The sequence below is a fragment of the Mixophyes fleayi genome, chromosome 2, assembly GCF_038048845.1.
Source record: "Mixophyes fleayi isolate aMixFle1 chromosome 2, aMixFle1.hap1, whole genome shotgun sequence".
Classification (NCBI taxonomy): Eukaryota; Metazoa; Chordata; class Amphibia; order Anura; family Limnodynastidae; genus Mixophyes; species Mixophyes fleayi.
In genome coordinates this window covers 172,991,254-173,005,984 of record NC_134403.1, presented here as the reverse complement: position 1 = coordinate 173,005,984, position 14,731 = coordinate 172,991,254, and the positions used below count along the sequence as shown (strand labels likewise).

The window sequence follows — 14,731 nt, the reverse complement described above, 5'->3', positions numbered from 1 at the left end:
ACAAATTCTGAACATTTCAATTTTTTTTTAAAGTGCAATATTTTCAGCATGATTAAAACCCCATCCACATTTTTTAAAAGTAACATAAGGTGTGGCATTAGTGTTGTTAAAAGTTATACATTTTTAATATAGAACAAGGTGTATTTACCACTTCTTACAAACTTCCCTTTTATAGACCTTCCACAGGAGGTGAAAAATTGTAGCAACAACTGTGACCGTACAGTGGTTGCATGAGGACTTTAGTCAGGACTAAAGGGTTACCAACTGTAATTGGCATTTTGACTTACCTTGGTGCTGTTGGCTGGATGAAATAATCTCATGCACAATGGTTTGAATGTAAGCTATATCCACTGACGTTAACGTGAGACAAGTATATACAGAGTTTACTGCTTCAGCCACGGCTCCACTAAAGTCGTTATCCCATGTTTTCATTTTATCATAGGTCGACAAGACTGCATTGAGGCTCTAATCACAGAAGCAGATAGATTTTCATGAATATTATGAATCAATGTATACAGTATTATAACAGGAAGCAGTCATCACAGCAAAAACCTAGAGCTACTCTAGTTATACATTCTGTGCAAGGGCTTGTACACAAATGGAAGTGCTCAAAGCGCATTAGTGAAGTCTGGCAAACAACAGTGATGCCGCGGTTCAAAAAAATGATGTAGGGAATGGACCTGTCCACACACTATGTTTTGACAAGCAATTGCTTTATAATTATTAATGCTCAGTAATATATAATGTATATAAAGTTCCATAGGAATGATGATTTAGTGCCTACGAAAGCATTATAGTACACTATGCTGTAGTGCAGCTTTAAGATGCCTTTTTTAATGCAACTCAAAGTCACCCGAAGCAAGGTCAAGGTATTTACGCTTTAACAAGCTTTTTGCCAAGGCTTTGTGTACATAGCCTAAACATCATAAAATAAATGTATTTTATTTAAATAAATAGACACTCTAAAGAGACTTTTCTGCATGATCTATTGTATTAGAGAAATCAAGATATTACATATATTATTATTTATTTTTAAAACAAGTCTTCTTCCCTTGGAAGGACTTTTATACTGAAGCCAAACTATCATGAAATAAAACTAATATAGATGGGAAGTCACATTGTACACACATTTTTTTAGACTATAAGAACATGATTTATTGCTAATGTTACGTAACTCATTTATAACTAAGCACATGTAAAATTGTATGCTATTTCAATCAAAGTTTGTTTTATTGGACAGAAATATTTATATGCAAATAATATACATAAGGCAATTAGTTCACCTGGTTAAGCTGTTTAGGGCCCAGATATATTAAGTGATTCAAGCCAGTTCTAGGAAATTTCCACTGTGTCTGCAGAACTCCATGCAATACACAAATGCCAAAGCAAAGTCTTTGAATTATGTTCGGATTGAACTTCACTCTCTCGCATATTTCTTCTTCCATCTGATCAAGTGCTGATACGATTGCTAAGGAATGAATTTACATATACAGATATTATGGTTTTTGAGGAGACGTGTTTAAATATGTACATAGGTGTCCACCTAGCAAACACTAGTTAAGAGTGAACACCCACTTTTTTAATTCTTGCACCCTATAGACAATTTAATTATTTTCAAATGCTTATCTGTTCGACATGAAAAGAGAAAATACGTTTTTAAACTACACTCATTGGAGATCAGAGTACCAAGCCGAATCGGCTCAGTACTTTCGTACGCCCTCGGAAGTGAAAACGAGGTAAAACCTTATTGTTGCATCATCGGATCTCGTGAGTTTAGGATTCTATAAGTACCACCCACCATGGAGATCCAGCGCCATTTCACAGAGAGACACAGAAGGGTGGCAGGGTTGTTGGCATTCTCCAGTACAGTTTGGCAGCGTCATTAATGAAAGAGAAAGAGGAGGGGTGGCAGTGCTCTTGGCAGTCTCCAGTGACATTGTACTGTGACGTAGCTCACACAGAAACAAAAGAGGTGGCAGTTTTCAGTGCTGAAAGACACATTATAGGGCTGGCAGTGTTCTTCAAAGGCTCCAGAGACATTGTACTGTGCCATAGCTCACCAAGAAACAGGAGAGGGTGCAGTTTTCAGTGCTAAAAGACACATTATAGGGCTGGCAGTGTAATAAAAAGTCTCCAGTGACATTGTACTGTGACATAGCTCCTCCAGAAACAGGACAGGTGTCAGTTTTCAGTACTGAAAGACACATTATATGGATGGCAGTGTTCTTCAAAGGCACCATTGACATTGTAAAGAGTAATAGCTCACCCAGAAACAGGAGAGGTGGCAGTGTTCAGTGCTGAAACAGAAACTCTAATAATAGGTCTGGCAGTGTTTTTAAAAGTCTCCAGTGACATTCTATTGTGCCATAGCTCATACAGAAACAGGATGGGTAGTAGTGTTCTGGTCATTCTCCAGTCTTCAGTCATGATGATTCTAATCCCTCTATGTCATGTGCTAAAGCCTATGTTCAAGTGCACAATGGTTTTAAGTAAGGGAAACAAAAATGTAAAAAAAAGCTTGTACCTTTTAAAATAACAAACACTTCTTTAATAAAGGTGAAAGTTTACTGTAGAAAAACATAAAATTGCCAACATGCCATTCTACCCAAAATATTAACAAGCATACCAACATCAGCTAGCTCCCTTCTCTCAGCTAGATCCCAGCACCTGCAATCTACACTGTCATCATCCTCACCCTCATCAGTGTGTATATCATCCTCACACAATACTAATTCATCTCCACTGAAATCCACCATTACAGAAATCTCTGTACTTTGATACAATTGCCAGTAATAGCCTTCCCCGTAGAATTTGTAGTTCATTCTACGACAGAGCAGTCATTATTTTTGGGCAATTCTTATACACCAGACCAAATGTCAAAATGTTGTGCTGACTCATCTGCATCACCACTGGGTGTCTTGGGAAAGCTAAGTTTTTTCCTAGCAGCAGTTGCCAAAGAAACTGAGGGAGGATGAGTCATCGCGTCATGTACCACTTGAGCTGTCAGCTTGCTGATCAGGAACTCATTGCATCTCTTGAAATCTGAGTCAGCTGGAAAGAAAGAAGACCTAGCTTTTAACCTAGGATCATGCACAGTTGCCAAAATGTAGTGATCTGATTTCAAGATGTTGATAACTCACAGATCCTGGCGAAGCGAATAAAGTACTTTATCTACAAATCCTACATAGTTAGCGGAATTGCTTAGTTTCATCTCCTTCTTCAATTTCTCTAAGTGCTTTTCCAAAAGTCTAATTAGGGGAATCACTTGACTGAAGCAAACAGTGTCTGAACTCACTTCACAGGTGACTACTTAGAGTGGTTTCAGCACCTTGCACAACACAGAAAGTATTCTCCACTGTACTGGACTAAAGTACATTCCCCATCAAATTCGATTCTTCTTGCAGCAGCTGCAATTTCCTACATGCTGTTGCAGAATGCCGAAAATAACCCAAATTATTTCTGGACACAGACGGAATCTCCTGCATGTCCCTGTCTTTTCTGAAAAAGCTCGGTACCACCAAGTTGATTGTGTGAGCAAAACAGAGGGTGTGATGGATTTTCTCCCCGCTGTAATGCTCTCACAATTTTGGCGGGGTTATCACAAATGACATATCCTCAAGAGAGTCCAAGCGGGATAAGCTATGTTTTCAATGACATTCCTTAGTTTTTCAAACAGGTTGTCAGCGGTATGCCTCTTAGTGTAGCCGGTGATACACAAATGTAGGATACCACTTTGTATTTGCAACAGGATGAAGGGGATATTTGTGTAGCTGACGATGGCTAATGAGGATGTTGATGAGGATGATGTTGTTTGTGCTGTAGTCCTGCACTAGTGAAAGCAGTCCTTGCACGTGATAAGTAGAAGTCAATTGTCATGCCTGGGCATAAGACCAAAAAATCCACTTCTTATGTGTGCAATTTTTTTTATCCAATCCTGACAACAGTTGTCTAGCCATTTGTAGCATTTGTAAAGTCACACCGACAACACCTTCCTCATCAATATTCTCACTAGTGATCGGAGTTAGTCCTGCATCCAAGTTGCTAAGGCTAAATGACTTCTCCCCTATCCGGGATTACTCTGAACAATTCCCATTTGTTTTCTCAGGTGTCTTAGCTATTCTTTCAACTGGACATATTTATCATCCTGCCTCTTTTGGGGTTAAGGCAGCTAAGCTATTGGTAGCTTGTTTTGTGGGGGCCCAAACAAACCAAGCACAAAAGTGGCACTCCTTGTCGCTGGAGTGCTTGGTTTGTTAAACCGTACATGTCCTTTTCAATATCTTACATAAGGGTGGATGGAAGGGCCCAAGGACAATTCCATCTTGCACCACTTTTCTTTTCTGCCACTGCTGTGTGGCAATCTTTCCTAGATGTGCTGTGAACTGCCATGTGTTTGTGCTTGCTGCAGTCTTTGACCGAAAGTGTTTGAAAATAATATTGTGACTGGAAAATTTGACTGGAAATGACTGCAAATTAGTGTTATTGAGGTTAATAATAATATTGGAACAAAAAAGAGCAAAATTATGTGATTTTAGCACATTTTAGCAATTTTTCCAAAAAATACAGATCCAAAAGCAAAACCATAACACGCGAGAACAGTTTTGCCAAAACCAAAACACGAAGTTAATCCAGATCCAAAATGAAAACCAAAACACAGGGGTCAGTGAGCATCTCTTATGAAAATAAGATTTTCCTATTGAGGAGAATTGATAATGATGTAACCACTTTATTTTAGATCACAAAGTAGATTTACTCTGAGATGGCCTGTTTCATGCTATCTAAACCCCAATGGGTAGATAAATTACTCAAAGGATTGTAAAGTGACTTTACTGAGAAGTCTATTTTCATTATTAGGAGTGGCTTATTGTCCCTGTGGAGTGAATCTTAAAATTCTCCGTAACTCCTCTCTCTTTGTCTTAGTGATGATGGTGTTCAAGTATCATACAAGCTAGAGTAATATAGTTTCACAGGACAAACTGTCCACCTTCTACCCCAAACTGCAGTTTCTTTTGTACAAACACTCTGGAGTGCTTACCTGGCTGGAATAGCTACCATAGTGACATGAAGGAGTTAATGGGAAACATTGTTTCCTTGCTCCATGAGAGACATGTCAGAAGCATATCAACTGTCTAAACACTGCGTGCATTGAAGCATTCACACATTAAATAATGTGGGTCACAACAAAAGCTTTGTAGCACATCCCTTTAAAGACTTGAAAAGCAGAAAATTCTAAAACATCTATGTTAAGGAATAAGATGGAGAAATGTGCATTCTCTTTCACATAAACCATATTCAAAAGAATATAAATGTGCATAGGATATAAATAATAAATATTTCAAAATATTACTGCATACCGGTACACAGATTCTAGACCTTATTTGTTCAATCACAAATTCCATCTAGTAAATGAGATGGTCGGGTGATCTAGACAACCCCCTGAGTGCTTCAGTTACAGTAGAAATGCCCATTATATGTTCCAGTGATATAATCCACATATAAATGGGGAGCTGAGAAGTTCTGGCAAAAGTCATCTGGTGTCTCCGATGGTGGTCAGTGTGGGAAAGAGTCTATTGGTGCTAATGGCTTTTAGAAACTCTATAGCAGGGGCTATGTGCTTCCAAAATTTATTAAAATTAAAAGTTCACTAAGACTGTATGGCAAGTTAGAATCAGCAGGTTCATCATTCATTTAGTATATTCTACAAAATGACAGCTAGAATCTGATTGGTTGCTATAGGCAACATCTCCACTTTTTCAAACTTGCAGTTTAGTAAATAACCCCTTATGGTTTATTTAACCAATATAAGTCACTAGCTAACTTGCATGATTGATCAGATATACTCTCTAGCAGAGTGTAAGTAATGATGTCTGAATCTGCAGAAATTAAAGAACCTCTCCTTTTCACAGTTAAATAACATGTAGTACATACTACAAGCATACCTGTTTTCACCAGTGTGTCATGTACAGATCTCAGCAGTTATGACATTCCCAGCAATAAAACCTATTCACAACAGGGGTTTCAAAAGCATTGACACCAGTAAATGATTTGGCATTTGGGGCACTTAAACCACTCTTCAGTTTCTGCAGATACTGGTAACAGTACATACACTCTTGCTAGAGAGGATACACTTTATGGTAAACTATGCAGCTACGTAGGAATATAAAACATAATTGAGGGGTTAGATTAATGGTATGAAAACCAAAAAAACGTTCACACTATTGAAAACAAAAACAAGTAATAGTACTCGTTTCATTAATATATTAATGAAACCCTAAAATTTATCTATCAGTAAAAGTAACTAGGCCTTATAATAAATTTACAAATAAATATAAGAAAATAATAATGTAAGAAAATAACTATAACTATTTTCCAGAGGAATGTTTTTTTGTTTTTCTACCAAATACATTTAAGTAAAGAACATTAAACTTAACTTTGAAACGTTTGCAAACAAAAGACATATTACTTTATATTTAAAAAATAGTATCTATTTACCTGAATACAGCAGTCGTGGCAGAGAATCAATATATAACACATCACTCATTAATGTTTTCCTGTTTGTCTGATTCAACATTAGGAAATGCCAGGACACCTGCAATCAAAACAAAAGTTATTACCACTTAATTAATTGATCATTGATGAGAACTGGAGAGCATTTGAACTGGAGAGTACATAAGTAACTAAATAGTCTATAAATTTAAACTGACCATAAGCCTGTTTCTGTAGGATTTAGGGCTTCTCCATATTTACCAAAGCCCACGGCCAGTAATAGGCTACAGCTAGCGATAGTAAGCGGGTAGTCGCCGCCAGTTGGCCACCAGCAAAGCATAGGTAAGCCTATTTACCAAGGACAGCTTTGATACAAGTTCCACTGCTGTCCTCTCAGGATGGCGTTAGCCACAGGTGCCCACAGGAAAAAATTACTTCTTAATAAATACATTATTTTCTGTTTTGTTTATTTTAAGTTATATTAATATAGATAGCTAAAATGAATTAATGCATACTAAATAACATTAAACCATTTTTATTCATATAACTGATACCGTTTTCTATCAAGTTGCAATGTTGACTATGATTTGCTCTAAATTTTGCATACAACATGATTCAATCAATATTTTGTCTGTAGAAAATACCTTTTAAGACAAAAATGAAGACATAAATGAGGTAGAAGTATCTTTAAATGTGTAGCTTTAAAGTTTAATATTACAAATATCACAATCCATTGTACAATGTAATTTCATATTTCGCATTTTTATTGATGTAACTGGTAATGTCTTAGTTTGGTAGCCTTATGAATATCAAAGAAACAAAGGTAGAAACACATCTACATGCTATTACCCAACATGATAGTTACTTCGATGTATATCAAGGGAGGTGAGCGATACAACCTGTTAATATATTAGCTTGTCAGACTTCTACTGGCTCTTCAGATGAAGGTTTATATACATATTTGGGGATTCCACAGAGGTATTGGGTCTATATCTAGATAGATTGGTTTTGTTTATTCTGGAGCAATGGTTCTCCAATAAGATGAATGCACACATGGGGCCTCATTCACGATCTGATGTATGTCCTTTTGTATAGCAAATCTTGTGTTAAATAGCTCAGGTCATGCTCAGAAATGGAACGAAAGCCATTGAAAACAAGTGCATGCAATTCATGTAGGAACGAAAATGACACTTGCAACTGTCTATGGCTTGAGAAGAGGAATGGGGAAGGGAAGGGGCGTACTAACATAGTCCATGCACAGTAAGGGTGTTCTGATACAGGACCCAGGATTCAAGTCCTTGGTTTCTCGTAAGTACACTTGGTTTCACCCGTATCATTTGCACCCACAACAGATTATGTGTAAAGGTCGACTAATAGTGATGACTGACACGACATAGTCACAGAACATGTGTATTCAAGCAATATAGACTTATATCCTTTCTATGTTCAGTACATATTTCAAGCATCTTTATGTATTCAACGTAAAAAAAATAAACATTGTTGAAAATAAATATTTATATAAATTATTATACTGTTAAGAGTGGTTCTTATAGTTTAGATTATAATATTTTTTAATGCGTTCTGATGTGACCTTTTATTGTACCTATGCATGTGCATATACTGCAGTCTTATATGTGTGTCTACATTTAGCCAGAGTGTACTTCCATCCAGATTCCAATCGAAATGTATCATAGGATATGCTTGGATTTGAATACAGACAGAACTACGCTCAAGTTCCTTGCTGTTCTTTCCTTGGACGGAGTAATCAGTGTAGCAGCACCCTTTCATATAGGTGTGCATGAAAATAAACTTATTTTACACAAACCAATAAATATTAAGATCAATTTTGCTGAATTTATACTATTTTGTATCTCAATTAAGAATTATCACTTAATTAAGCATTATCACAAATACAGAATTTAAATAACAGTACAAATATGGCTTTTCAGATTTTACTCTATAGAAGAAAGTAACATTGAATTCAGATAAATAGGACATTTGCTACTATAATATGGTTAGGCTCACAACTACATGGATGTAATTGGCACATCCAATTCTATACTTCTTCAATAATTTGGCAAGTTTATCTTATTTTCTGTTCCCTAGTTGCATTCTGTAAACCGCCAAGTGCATGATGAATTCATACTGAAGTTATTAAATATTCAGCTCATGGTGACAGGGACAGTTGTGCTTTACTGTATTTGTGTGTGTGTGTGTAGTATATTACCTCTCTCTGCCTCATTCATCATGTGGGCTTATAGCATCACCAAACCTAATTGAAATTTGAAAACTCCTTATGACCGACATCATTAAAATGTAATAAACAGCAATTAAGCATCACCCACCACTGGAGGTTCATATGTTTAATTAACTTCAAGTAAATTTATAGATTAACACAAAGCATAAATGATAAATAACCTGTGTAACCACATGAGCATGGTATTTATATGTACGAAACTCTATTTTGTTGTTATTAAAAGATTATAGTGTGTGCATTAGACCCCAATTATATGTTGAATGAAGCATTAAGAATAATGCTTTGGGTTGAGTAGGCTTTAATTGCAATTAAGTAGATTGCCTGAATCCTTTAGCAATATAATTTTTGTCTCAGGAGATTCCAGAGATAAGGTATCTGGATACTTTTACATTTTAGTACTAAATATTAATAATAAGAATTACATAACTACATAAATTATAAATGATTTTTAATGTAGCTGCAGTAGCTGAATAAAGTATGGGAAAGCCAGTAATAACGTATTAATGTACAGAATGCGTGTCTATCAATGTTCCTCTTTTGAACACAACCATTTGTGATTTAGTCATGATTCTTATAACTAAAATGTCGACACAAATAAAAGCGACATCAAAATCACGACACATAAAATAGTGACAACTAAGAAATACCTAACTTTAGAAACAGTGACAGTCAATAAATCCCGAGACCATAAGCACCAATATGTAAGAAATGCCGATACACTGAAAATGTCGACAGTTACACTGCCATATACTGTATACAGCCGACCTGCTGGCTGTATACAATAAAAATCACATGAATTAGAAAAAAAAAAAAAAAAAAAAGCGTTGGGTACCCCCCTGTAAACAGTATTAAGCCTACCAGCTTATTGCTGGTTGCGGTGAATCAGGAAAACAATGTGTCACATTACATTACAATACTCCCTAAGGAAGGAAAGGATCCCTCCCTGTGCTCAAACTATCGCCAGATCTCTCTGCTTAATGCTGACTTAAAACTCTTCACGAAAATGACGGCAAACCACCTGAAGACTCCCCTGCCAGGTCTAATACATAGTGATCTGGTTGGCTTTGCTCTGGGCCGTGAGGGTCGGGACAATACCACTAAGATTATTGACTTGATGCATTTGATAGAGGGAGGTCATCCACCTACCTTGATGCTATCAATTTATGCCGAAAAGGCTTTTCACAGGGTAGACTGGCAATTTCTAGAAGCCGTGATGGAGCATATGGGATTGGGTCCAGTCTGTTTTTATAGAATTCTCTCCCTTTACAGGAATCCAACATCTCGTATTAAGATCAATGGTTATATGTCCAAATCATTTTCCATCTATAATGATATACACCAGAGCTGCTTGCTTTCCCCATTGATATTTGTCCTTTGCATGAAAGCTTTAGCTCGGTCTATTAGCAGTCTATTAATGTGTCTGGGGTGAATGTGGGAGGACAGAGTACAAATTAGCCCTTTATGTGGATGACTTGTTAGCAATGGTCACCAAGCCTTTGATATCTCTGCCTAATTTAATGCTAGAATTTGAGAGATTTCAGGCACTGTCTTTAAAAGTGGGTCCATATTGAGGGACAGGCGATGGAGACTCCCACAACCATACTTTCCTGGTTGTCCACATTTTCACACACCTTGCACCCCACTATAGGCACTACACTCCAATGCTGGGCCAGGTTCCAACCTTTGAAATCTATTTCATCTCCATTATTGCCCCTCTCACACAATATCAATGATTTACCAACTGCTCATTGTTAATTTATACCCCAAACTACTTGGCTATACAGGTGCTTGAGATAGACAGCTAGGGAGACCTACCTCCGAACAATTTTGGGCCAGAGCATTTCAATATCTTATTGTGAGCTCCTCTGGCCTCTCTGTAGTAGAGACACGGTACAAAGTTCTCTCTTGTTGGTACAGATGCCCTTCCCAGTTTAACATGATGCGCCCATGGGTCTGAGAGTCATGCTGGATAGGTGGCTTTGGGCTGGGATCCCCTCTTCATATCTGGCGGTCTTGCCATGTAATAGCGTCATTCTGGCGCAAGGTGAAAACAGTTGCAGATGAAATAATGGGTAGCCCAGTCTCGGAGGGGCCAGTTTATGGCATAGTCTTCCGGAAGTACCCATTTCTCAATATAAAAAAATCTCTACTTCGATATTTATGTAATGCTACCATAGCAGTCATCCCGGTCCATTGGTGGGCCCCTGCACCCCCTAACATGCTGGAGTGGTTTGGACGGATAGACCTGTACAGGCTTATGGGCGACAAAACTCTCCCTGGCCAAAAGAAGGTCACTGAAAATAAGGCAATGTGGCACAGCTGGCTTGAATTTAAGGAACCACAGTCTTACCGCTCCCTCATTGATTCGGGCTAGCCATTCTCAGGTGGAGATGAGTGTGGAGAGACACACACGGGAGGATAGACATATCGTACTTTTTCCCTTTGGGCATTCATTCTCTTGTAATGCAACCTTTACACCATGAGGAGATTTCTCTCTCTATCCCCCCCCCTCCTCCTTCTCTTTTTCCTTTGTTCACTTTTTCCCCCGTTTATAAAACTCTCTGAACTTGCAAAACTTGCCTTGAAAGCCACTGCCAAATTAAACTTGCAGAATCCACTGCTCAATACATTTACCCCCCTGGAGTCATAGTAAGATTGGTAAGGTGCTGAAAGAAAGTTAAATCTATTTTAATATCCAGATAAGTTGTACTAGGGACAAAATCACTATACATATAAAATATCACTTATGTGACAACAGTCTCAAAAGCAGGGGGGGATTTTAGCATATAGGCGTGTGTATGTGTGTATATATATATATATATATATATATATATATATATGTATATACACACATACTATAGTAGGAAGTAGATGAAATACTTTGAATGTACAAGTTAGATAATTAAGTGAACTAGTTTGTATATGTATGCATAGAGATGTATATTTGTGTTTGACTGCTAGACTGAGTTATTGTGTATTATGAAACAGGTTGTCTTTGCACAGGTTAAGATTAGGACCTCAAATCGGGATCAGGCAATGTGTCCATTAGTTGTCAAGAGGTTTACTTTTGATCAAGTCACCTGAATTAGTGGAAGTTAAATATCCTAAGGCATCTGAAGTGAAGGGAATAGTGATCATATTGAAGCATACCATGATTTTGGTTTTATCTGGATTTCAACACACTATCAGAAAGCTTAGATAGGTAAAAAAGAGTATAGGTATAATAATGGGTCAGTCCTGGACAGAACACCACAAAGAGACACACAGAAATAACTATTCTATGACATCCAAGGAAAGGTAGCTATGTATTTACCCTCATATCATTCTTGCAAGTATGTATTAATTGTTTAGTTTTTGCAAAAATAGGTTTATGTTGTTATGTAATTAAAGAAGCATAAATATAATTAGAAATATTTATCTCTATGGTGCATCTTCCTACTCTGTTGATTTGTCGTACCTGTGACTAAATTAAGTTAATAGAGCAGAATTTTCACATCTGAACTTATATTGGAATCGTTATAATTCGAGATATATAAGATTAGATAGATAGATAGATAGATTATACTAATATAATAAATATAATAAATTTCAGATTCCGTGACAGGAATGAACCAGACATTTGGCATAATTTTGTAGGACTGACATACTAGTCCATCAGTAACATAACCAGTTACTTTAAGGATAATGTTGATAGAGGATTTTACTATTGAATACAACTCTGCTTTCCAGGATTGGAGTGGAAGTGCATCATTAAGCCAGGTCAACCCAGTGGAGAACATATGAAGTTATTAGAGTCTTTCTTATAGAGCCATAACAAGGCATTTAAGGTAGTAATAACACCTTCTGAGTAGGGCCTTTTGCAGAGAGACTCAAATGTGGTTTCTGGATTATAAAGTATTTGGAGCCTTGAAATGGTTTATTTGCCTATGTCAGTGTTTTACAAGATTCACTGCAAAGTAAAGGCAAGAAACTAAGTATAAGCTTCTGTGTTGTCACATTGTGCAGCCCACACCTTCTTTTTTTGCTGATGGTTAAAAGCCAATTATGTAAGAAACTTACCTGATCAACGCTCCTGTTTCCGTTCCGACAGCCACGCAGGGACTTCCGGTGTGCGACTCTGGCGGTCATGTGATCTTCAGTGGGGAATTTGAACTTCCCTTCCTATATAAGAATCACTCTAACACTTGCTTGGTGTCAGAGCAACAGGTTTTTCCAGCGTCTGACTCCTATATCATCTTCCTTGTGCCTATTCTCCCATTGATCCATCTCTGCCTGCCTGCTGACTTTGCTGTGTACTGGCCTAGCCTGTTTTTGATCCAGTCTCTTGGATTCTTCCTGTGTGCCGCTGCTACCAGATATGTGTACCAGTCCTCGGCTTATCCTCTGACTACGCTCCCGGATTCTCCCTTTGTACTGCTGCTTTCAGATACATGTATCAGACTTTGGCTTGTTCGGATTTGGCTCATCTCTCCTGTACTCCTTACAGGTACTACCTCCTTATTCTTTGGTCTGTGGTAGTCGCTCTCTCCTATCTGTCTTTCACATCAGTGGGTTGAATGAAGGATTGCGACCTGCGGTCTCTCGGCTGCTAACTTCATCCCACCTTGCGGCGGTTCTTGATGAAGTCCAGGGAGTTCGCTAGACTCCGAGCCTTGCTAGGCCAGTGCTAATATTGACAGGGAGAGAATCCTCGTGCTTAACAAATTGTCTATTGTGAAAGAACTCTTGGTCAAGAGCCTCAAATTGCTCCTGGAATCTGCATTTGTAAGGAGATGGTGAAATGGAAAAGATACCTGATTTTGCAGAAGCTTTGGGAGATACACTAGTGTGGAGTGTTTCAAAAAGAGTTGACCATGATCGGAACAAGTGAGATAGTATGGGGTCCATTGTGATAGATCTACAACCTATGTGCAGGAGGAAGCCAGACAACTGAATATGTAGAGATGAGATGTAGTAAGGCATTCTCAATACTGTCCAAGTGGTAACATGTGACAGATTTAAGGAAGTGAAGTATAGTAGACCTGCAAGCGAAGCAGCTTTGAGATATCTAGGATACCATGGTACTGCTCCTTAATCCACATAAATATCACTACTTGATATTGTACATCCATGCTGTTATAGTTATATATAAAAGGGGTAACGTTAAAAAATAATAAAGATCCTAGTTAAGATGATTTTTACAGCATAGATGCAGTCTATAAAACAAATTGGAGAAAAGTATTACTAAAGCCACAGTGGGCAAGGTAGGAAATTTGAGTGTTGAAGCCTGTAGGTGAGTTTAACATCTTCAATTTAGTGTGATTGTTGCTGCTATATGGACTGAATATGTATTTACAGAAGCTTCTGAAAGAAGGAGTTTAGGTGGGGTGAGGGGTGTAGGTGATAATCGGGAAGGGTGTGGACAAACTAGAACATTAGCAGCATCCTTAACTGAAACAGATATTTCAATGTCAATATAAGTGAATTAATATATAACATTATTAAACATTGTAAAACTTAAAACAGATAAAAATTAGGCAAAAGAGGAAGTGGAGGTAAAGGTGAAAGTAGGGGATTATAATGCAAAGGAGAAAAGATAGGTAAGTTGGGCTAAACAGATGGAAATAGTTCCATATATGATTGGGCATTGTTGACCATTTTTGGAAGTCTATTTAGGCAGAGGTTGTTCACATCCTTTTCATATCCCCTCTTCCTCCTGGTAGTCTTTAAGAAGATGTATCTGTATATGTATTTTGGTGATATTAGACACCACCCATCCACAGTGGTCTGCCATAGAATCAATACACACTGAGCCTTGTCTGCCTGTTGCCCAAGATCCTTGGAGTAAACCATGTGTTCAATATTGTTGTAAAAGTCACAAGATAACATTTAGTAACTGGTTCAGCATTCTACTTTACATCCTCTGCACCTGCAGAGTTACTGGCATTGCCATCTTATTTTTTTTGGAGAAATTAATGAAAGTATCCAGTACAATTACTTCTATTTTTG

The 14,731-nt window shown here is 37.6% G+C and overlaps 1 protein-coding gene across 1 annotated transcript in view; it reads right to left on the bottom strand.

Annotated features, from left to right (window-relative positions):
* LOC142139871 (uncharacterized) overlaps window positions 1-14,731 on the bottom strand; it is a 481,886-nt gene that overhangs the window by 87,591 nt on the left and 379,564 nt on the right. The window contains exons 87-89 of the mRNA XM_075197730.1: window positions 6,493-6,589; window positions 1,284-1,468; window positions 288-465 (exon numbers count right to left, since the gene is read on the bottom strand). Of these exons, the coding sequence (XP_075053831.1) occupies window positions 288-465; window positions 1,284-1,468; window positions 6,493-6,589 (460 nt within the window). The remainder of the gene's footprint in view (window positions 1-287; window positions 466-1,283; window positions 1,469-6,492; window positions 6,590-14,731) is intronic.